Source organism: Pseudochaenichthys georgianus, chromosome 20 (genome assembly GCF_902827115.2).
Source record: "Pseudochaenichthys georgianus chromosome 20, fPseGeo1.2, whole genome shotgun sequence".
In the NCBI taxonomy this organism is placed as follows: Eukaryota; Metazoa; Chordata; class Actinopteri; order Perciformes; family Channichthyidae; genus Pseudochaenichthys; species Pseudochaenichthys georgianus.
This window is the reverse complement of record NC_047522.1, coordinates 2,067,048-2,075,257: the sequence shown is the minus strand read 5'-3', so window position 1 is coordinate 2,075,257 and position 8,210 is coordinate 2,067,048. Positions and strand designations below refer to the sequence as shown.

Below are 8,210 nucleotides of genomic sequence, written 5' to 3'. Positions count from 1 at the left end.
GCAAGATTCCCCACGGAAGAGGACAAGGAGTTGGCAGGACCCCCGGCGAGACATGTAATGTCGAGGCCTCCAACGAAACAGGACACAGGGTTGGCAGGACCCCCGGCAGGAAAGCAGTCGGCGGGGCCTCCAACGGCACAGGACACAGGACCGGCAGGACCCCCGGCAGGAGAGTTGACGGCGGGACCTCCAACGAGACAGGACAAAGGGTTGGCAGGACCCCCGGCAGGAGAGTAGTCGGCGGGGCCTCCAACGAGACAGGACATAGGATTGGCAGGACCCCCGGCAGGAGAGTTGTCGGCGGGGCCTCCAACGGCACAGGACACAGGACTGGCAGGACCCCCGGCAGGAGAGTAGACGGCGGGGCCTCCAACGGCACAGGATATGGAGTTGGCAGGACCCCCGGCAGACGAGCAGTCTGCGGGACCTCCAACGGCTCAGGACATGGGGTTGGCAGGACCCCCAGCAGAAGAGCAGTCTGCGGGACCTCCAACGGCTCAGGACATGGAGTTGGGACTCGAGAGAGGGCTCGAGAGGGAACTCGATAGGAAATTTGACAGTTGACTTGAGAGGTGACTTGAGAGGGATCTCGAGAGGTGACGTGAGCGGAGACTCGAGAGGAGACTTGAGAGGGAATTCGAGAGATGACTTGAGAGGGAACTCGAGAGGAGACTCGAGAGGGAACTCGAGAGGGGACTTGAGAAGAGACTCGAGAGGGGACTTGAGAGGGGACTCGAGAAGAGACTCGAAAAGAGACTTGAGAGGGGACTCGAGAAGAGACTCGAAAAGAGACTCGAGAGGGGACCTGAGAGGGAACTCGAGAGGGGACTTGAGAGGGGACTCGAGAGGGGACTTGAGAGGGGACTCGAGAAGAGACTCGAAAAGAGACTTGAGAGGGGACTCGAGAAGAGACTCGAGAGGGGACCTGAGAGGGAACTCGAGAGGAGACTTGAGAGGGGACTCGAGAGGAGACTCGAGAGGGAACTCGAGAGAGGAGACTCGAGAGGGAACTCGAGAGAGGACTCGGGTAGGAACTTGAGAGGAGACTTGAGAGGTGACTGGAGAGGGAACTCGAGAGGTGACTTGAGAGGGGACTCGAGAGGAGACTCGAGAGGGAACTCGAGAGAGGAGACTCGAGAGGGAACTCGAGAGAGGACTCGGGTAGGAACTTGAGAGGAGACTTGAGAGGGAACTCGAGAGGAGACTCGAGAGGTGACTTGAGAGGGAACTCGAGAGGAGACTCGAGATGGGACCTGAGAGGGAACTCGAGAGGAGACTCGGGTAGGAACTTGAGAGGAGACTTGAGAGGTGACTGGAGAGGGAACTCGAGAGGTGACTTGAGAGGGAACTCGAGAGGAGACTCGAGAGGTGACTTGAGAGGGAACTCGAGAGGAGACTCGAGAGGTGACTTGAGAGGGAACTCGAGAGGAGACTTGAGAGTGGACTCGAGAGGGAACTCGAGAGGGAACTGGAGGGGTGACTTGAAAGGAGACTGGAGGGGGGACTCGAGAGGAGACTCGAGAGGGAACTGGAGAGGAAACTTGAGAGATGACTCGAGAGGGGACTTGAGAAGTAACTCGAGAGGAGACTCGAGAGGGAACTGGAGGGGTGACTTGAGAGAGTTGGTTCGCCAACAGAAGACGGGGGGCTGGAGTTGGCCGGTATGTTGACTGGACTCGGGGAGCTGGCGTCGGCTGGAGAGCCAGCAGGAGACGAGGTGCTGAGTCGGCCGGTATGCTGACAGGACTCGGGGAGCTGGCGTCGGCTGGAGAGCCAGCAGGAGACGAGGTGCTGGAGTCGGCCGGTACGCCGACAGGACACGGGGAGCTGGCGTCGGCCGGAGACGAGGGGCTGGAGTCGAAACCATGGCTGTTGGGGCCAGGACTGAGGCTGGAACCATGGCTGCAGGGGCCAGAACTGGGGCTGAAATCATGGCTGCTGGGGCCGGCACTGGAGCCGGAACCATGGCTGTTGGGGCTCGGGCTGCTAGCCTGGCCTTGCGACGACTCCTCTTAGCAGCCACCTGAATACTCCGTGGACCTCCATAAGCCAGACGAGTTCCGGAATACGACTCCTGGACAGGAGCAGGAACTGGGGCAGAAGCACGGGTTGACTTCAGGCGGAACCCACCAAGGCGTATGGTGCCAGATTGGGAATTGGGAGACATGGAGCTAGCATGCTTAGGGCTAGCAGGCCGGGAATCACATGCTTCAAGGAAGTCCAAAATCCAGTCAGGTAAGAACTCAACAAAACATGGTTTCTCTGCTGCCAACCGGAGCGCCTCTACCAGAGCGGCCCTCTTCTGCCGAACACTGGACGCTCCCTTCCACCAATCGAAGCAGCAAGCCAGATAGAAGGTTAAATGCTGCAATTCAACCTCCCATGGATCATCTGCTGGGTCCATTTGTGGTCGGTTCGTAATGTTACGATGTGTGAAGCAGGTAGGACCCAAATGCAGATTTACGTGAAATTCCTTTATTTCAAGGCTATTAGGACAATGACAGAACAGAACACTCACCGAGGACAAGCCAATACACAAGACAACCCGACAAAGAGAGACAGAAAACACACAACCTAAATACACCCAGGACTAATCACATAAACACGAGACAGGTGAGGAGGGAGGAGAAAACACATAGGTACCAGGTGAACACAATTGGGTAATCAGAGAGGGAAACCGACAGAAAGCAAACAGGCAGGAAACGGGGGTGAACACTTTACAAAATAAAATAGGAAACCCAAAGATAGAAAAGGACACACAAAAAATACTAACACAGACAAATCCTAACAAATCTAGTATTACATTAACCCTTTAATCTGTCTGTAGGGCTGTTTAAAAAAAAATTAGCACCTGTGTAATTCCTGGAGATCTAATTGTATGCCTGTTAATCATGTGTGTAATGTAATTTGCAAAATTGGTTTGACATTCATGATTCTAAAGATTTTTTTTTTCTGGCTTTAAGTTTATTTCAACAAACACTCAAACAACAAACAGCATTTGCGGTCTCTTGCAATCATTCCCTCTGTTCACTATCAGCTCTTCTGTTGTGTCGCTCTGAAGCCACAGTTTAGGTGCAGAGTGGGGGGGGATGAGCCCTGAAGGATGGTCAGGATTGCTCTTTAGTATGCAGCAGCAGCAGCAGGAAAGAAAACCGTCTCAGGTGTAGCTTTGTGATGTTGCGGATCACAGTGAGGGGGGGGAGTCAGCAGGGGGTCCTCAGACTGCGGGACACTCAGCTGTAACAACACAGGATGAGGACAATGAGTATAAGTGAGGAAACGTTAAATGAGTTTTTATGAAAGTGCTGTTTTTCTGCATTACCGCTCTGTGGCAGGATGACGGCGTTGTCGGGCAGGACTCCAGCTTCCAGAACGAGTTGGGTGAACTTCTGCTGCACCACCTCACTGGACTCAATAGTGCGGCCTGCAAACACACAGAGTTAATTTCACCTTCACCAAATCACACAGCTATTCCATCACACAGTGTGTCTCTCTTCACTCACTGTAGACTGCGATGGAGGCCTCAGACACTTCCTCCTTCGTCTTGATGGTGTGCACCAGGGCGTAGTCGTCGTACACAACTTCAACAATGGTCATGACGTTGTCGTTGTTCCAAACTGATGAGAGCAGAAATAGAAAGGTCAGGCTGCTACGTCAAATGTGTGTGTGTGTGTGTGTGTGTGTGTGTGTGTGTGTGTGTGTGTGTGTGTGTGTGTGTGTGTGTGTGTGTGTGTGTGTGTGTGTGTGTGTGTGTGTGTGTGTGTGTGTGTGTGTGTGTGTGTGTGTGTGTGTGTGTGTGTGTGTGTGTGTGTGTGTGTGTGTGTGTGTGTGTGTGTGTGTGTGTGTGTGTGTGTGTGTGTGTGTGTGTGTGTGTGTGTGTGTGTGTGTGTGTGTGTGTGTGTGTGTGTGTGTGTGTGTGTGTGTGTGTGTGTGTGTCATGCTCTACTCACCCTGGCTGTGGAAGGTGAAGCGACCAGGAGTCTCTGTTTTCTGAGCGGTGTGAGTTGCTCTGTAGCAGGAACCGTCGTCTCTAAAAGATTGAAGAACAGGTTTGTTTTAGAATTGTTGATTTGATGATCAATCATATTTTATAATACAGACATTTCAGAGAATATTCCCCATAAATACCTGCTTTTCTGATTATACAGTATATTGGGGTTTTTGGACCAACAAAGCAATACAACTTAACAATAATATGCAGTAAGAGTCAGACCATGTCAGTTTCTTTTTCCTTTTTCCCCAGGAGAATCCTTATATTGATTTAAAGTATGATTGCATAGAGATCACTCACTTCAAGCTGGCATAGGTGAGGTCCATGTCCCCTCCTTCAGTCAGCACAATTACAGCTGTCCCAGTCTTCATTCCTGCCTTGTTGTTCACAAACCACTGAGCGTTGCTGGCTAATGCGACAGTGTACCACTTGCCTGACATCTAAAAGAAAAACAGAAGGGGTCAATAAAGACTTATAAATTCAAATCTATCAATGCAAAGTAGGTGAGAGGTTATCTGAACAGCAGCACATTGAATCATTTCATTTAAACTCTTATAACCTCATGCAATAAACATGTTACACAACCACAGTTACTGCAGGAATAACCAGCTTTATTTGTTTGTGGAATATCAGCAGAATCTAATCCGTCTCTTACCTTCTGCAGGTCGAAGTCTGCGGCCGGTGTGATGTCAGCGCAGACGGTCAGCGCACACATCAGGGCGACCAGCATCATCAGTGTGTTCTTCATGGCTGCTCCTTTGTGTTCTGGGCTTCAGCAGTAAGAAGAGTTCATGAATGTAAGGTAAAAGAGTAAGGGTGCAGGCTCCTTATATCCTGCAGAGTCCGGTTCCCTCCTCCTCCTGTCTCCTCCTCCTGCTAGCCTCTTGCAAAAACGTTTTGGCATGCAAATCACTGCCGTTACACAACTGGTGGATGGAAGAGGGGGAGGTGAGGAGGGGAGAATGAGGGAGGTCAAGAAAGAAAAGAGAGGGTGGTTACATAATAGGGTCCTTAACACCCTTCCCTTTTCCCTCCTCCATCACAAACGCTCGTTCATGCCTATCAACAGCTGTTTGGTGAGAGTGTGAATTTCTTCACCATATGGCGCATTCATCTACACTTTAGCACAAACATGGAAAGAGAAGTCACATCAACTGTAAGAGCCTGTTAAGTCCACTTCAAGTAAAGTATGAAATAAGAACTTTCTGGGTATTATAAACCAACTTTAGAGGGTTCTCTTGCAGGGAATGGTATTGCCAGCTGCACTAAGGGAGTCATTTTTCTGTCAGAGGTTTTATTATTTCCCATAAAAACATCTGCCAGTGTTGCTGAAAAGGATTTGATTGTGTGTTTGCAGTTCACCTTGAGAGTTTTATAAGTGTTGTAACCACACATTAATAAGAACAGTTGGATGATACTAAATGTTGCGTATGTCTTTGATTTATGTGCAAAAGAACACCCTCTAAATCTCAACTGTTTAGTTAGAAATTGTGTAATCCAAATTGTGCAACATGTAATGTGTTGATTGGCTTTGATTTTTTTGCACAAAAGTACCGTGGCCCTGAAGTGCAAGACACCACAGCATTTCAGAAAACACCACAGCATTTCACAAAACACAACAGCATTTCAGAAAACACAACAGCATTTCAGAAAACACCACAGCATTTCACAAAACACCACAGCATTTCAGAAAACACCACAGCATTTCAGAAAACACAACAGAATTTCAGAAAACACAACAGCATTTCACAAAACACAACAGCATTTCAGAAAACACAACAGCATTTCAGAAAACACAACAGCATTTCAGAAAACGCCACAGCATTTCAGAAAACCCCACAGCATTTCAGAAAACACAACAGCATTTCAGAAAACACAACAGCATTTCACATTGGACGGAAAGGGTATTCCTTAGTGTAAGGGAAACTTCTGTGTAGCAGCAATGCAGTGGGAGTCACCGACTCAGGAAGGAGACACGGTAGAGCAGGAGCTTTGATGTCAAACACTGGAGGTTTATTTGGAGTTAACGGCCGGAGGATTCACATCACAAGTCACAGCAGTCACGGTCTGACTGCACGGGTGGTTGCCACGTCAATTCTGGAGCGCCTCTCTCTTGTTAGCCCATTTAACTGGTTTCACAGAGAGTAATCAACATATTTTGATAAGATAGCCTTAGACAGTTTGGGCACACTGAGTTACCTGTGTCCGCCACTTATGGCCTCGAAGATGTCATACCCTGGAGTCCACAAACAACAAAGAAGGAAGTGTCCCAGTGCACCCACACCAACAGACCATCTGTGACCTAGTGTTGACCGGTCACAGAATGGGAACAATAACATTATGGCTCAAGCAGCCTATGTCCTTAAAGGAGCTAAACAGACATCAGGGTTGGTCCTGTACGTCATATCTAGGAGTCTAGGACAATTATTTCCCTAACACTTAGGGAGAACACTTCTTGTTGGCGATTGGACAGAGCCAGCCATAGAAGCACTGCTGTGATTGGTTGTTTTTGCTGCCAGTCAAGGAACTACGATTCACGATTGGCCCAACACATCAGCCGTTAGCTGTTAACACACACTCAGAGCTCACAGCTCCTCATATCTGTTCAGAAACTGGACAAAAGTTAAATATATACAAAACACAGACTGTCTATGTCATGGTGAATACAGTCGCTGCTTTATTTATGTCTGTATGACGTTGCTGTGAGTGTGGACGGAGCAGCTACAGGCAGGGATATAAACTCATCAGGTATGAAAAAGGTGACAAGGATCCAATCCCCCGACCCCACGGGATATCGGCTTTAAAATGAGGAATAACAGGATGTTAGCCATCAGAACAACTAAAGCAGCAGTTAATAATAACAGAAACATTAAAGAGTCACATCTAATATAAATATATAAAAGCATTTATTTTAATTGTGTAGCAGTCAGTTTATCATTTTGGCAGCACTGTTGAGCATTTTGAAAATGTATTTCCATGCCTCTGTTCAAGGCTTAGTCTGGCTTATCTGTATAGCCAGTGGTGTAAAGTAACTAAATTCATCAACTCAACAAGTAGCTACTATACTTGGGTACAATTTTGAGATACTTCAATGTTTTGCTACTTTGTTATTCTTCTCCTCTACAGTTCAGAGGTACATGGTGTACTTTTCCTCCACTACATGTATTTAATCCCTTTAGTTACTCTACAGATGTGGATGAATGATGTGAAATCTAATCAAGTGTTGAATCAGACTTTAGTTCCACCTGGAGTAAATCCACCAGCTACCCTGCAGTATACAAAAGTAATTCAAACTAGCTGCACCTTCACCAGCTTTGAGAACACTTTCATGATCAATCATTATAAAACATATCATATATATTATTCTGAAATGGATCAATCTGCACAACGACTACTTTTACTGTCGCTACTTTCACTATATTTTGATGATAATACTTTTCTACTTTTAATTGAGGAATATTTTGAATGCAGGACTTTTACTGTAACAGAGTATTCCTACACTCGGGTACTTCTCCTTTTACTCAAGTACAAGATCTGAGTACTTCTACTTTTACTCAAGTACAAGATCTGAGTACTTCTACTTTTACTCAAGTACAAGATCTTAGTACTTCTACTTTTACTCAAGTACAAGATATGTGTGCTTCTACTTTTACTCAAGTACTTCTACTTTTACTCAAGTACAAGACCTGAGTACTTCTACTTTTACTCAAGTACAATATCTTAGTACTTCTACTTTTACTCTATTACAATATCTGAGTACTTCTACTTTTACTCAAGTACAAGATCTGAGTACTTCTACTTTTACTCAAGTACAAGATCTTAGTACTTCTACTTTTACTCTATTACAAGATATGTGTGCTTCTACTTTTACTCAAGTACAAGACCTGAGTACTTCTACTTTTACTCAAGTACAATATCTGAGTACTTCTACTTTTACTCAAGTACAAGATCTGAGTACTTCTACTTTTACTCAAGTACAAGATCTTAGTACTTCTACTTTTACTCTATTACAAGATATGTGTGCCTCAAGTGCTTCTACTTTTACTCAAGTACAAGACCTGAGTACTTCTACTTTTACTCAAGTACAAGACCTGAGTACTTCTACTTTTACTCAAGTACAAGATCTGAGTGCTTCTATTACTCAATATCTATACTTATACCACCTCTGTTTATAGCCTATGAAAAAAACTATTAGAAAACGAAGGCTAAAGCTAACATT

At 46.5% G+C, this 8,210-nt stretch overlaps 1 protein-coding gene across 1 annotated transcript; it reads right to left on the bottom strand.

Annotated features, from left to right (window-relative positions):
* Positions 1 to 2,459: 2,459 nt before the first annotated feature.
* On the bottom strand, positions 2,460 to 4,847 carry LOC117465748 (lipocalin-like). The gene is made up of 6 exons (XM_034108746.2): positions 4,647 to 4,847; positions 4,292 to 4,431; positions 3,951 to 4,030; positions 3,504 to 3,617; positions 3,323 to 3,424; positions 2,460 to 3,237 (listed from the first exon to the last, which is right to left on the bottom strand). The coding sequence occupies exons 1-6, from the start codon at positions 4,737 to 4,739 to the stop codon at positions 3,218 to 3,220; spliced, it is 549 nt and encodes a 182-aa protein (XP_033964637.1). The 5' UTR covers positions 4,740 to 4,847; the 3' UTR covers positions 2,460 to 3,217.
* Positions 4,848 to 8,210: the final 3,363 nt, after the last annotated feature.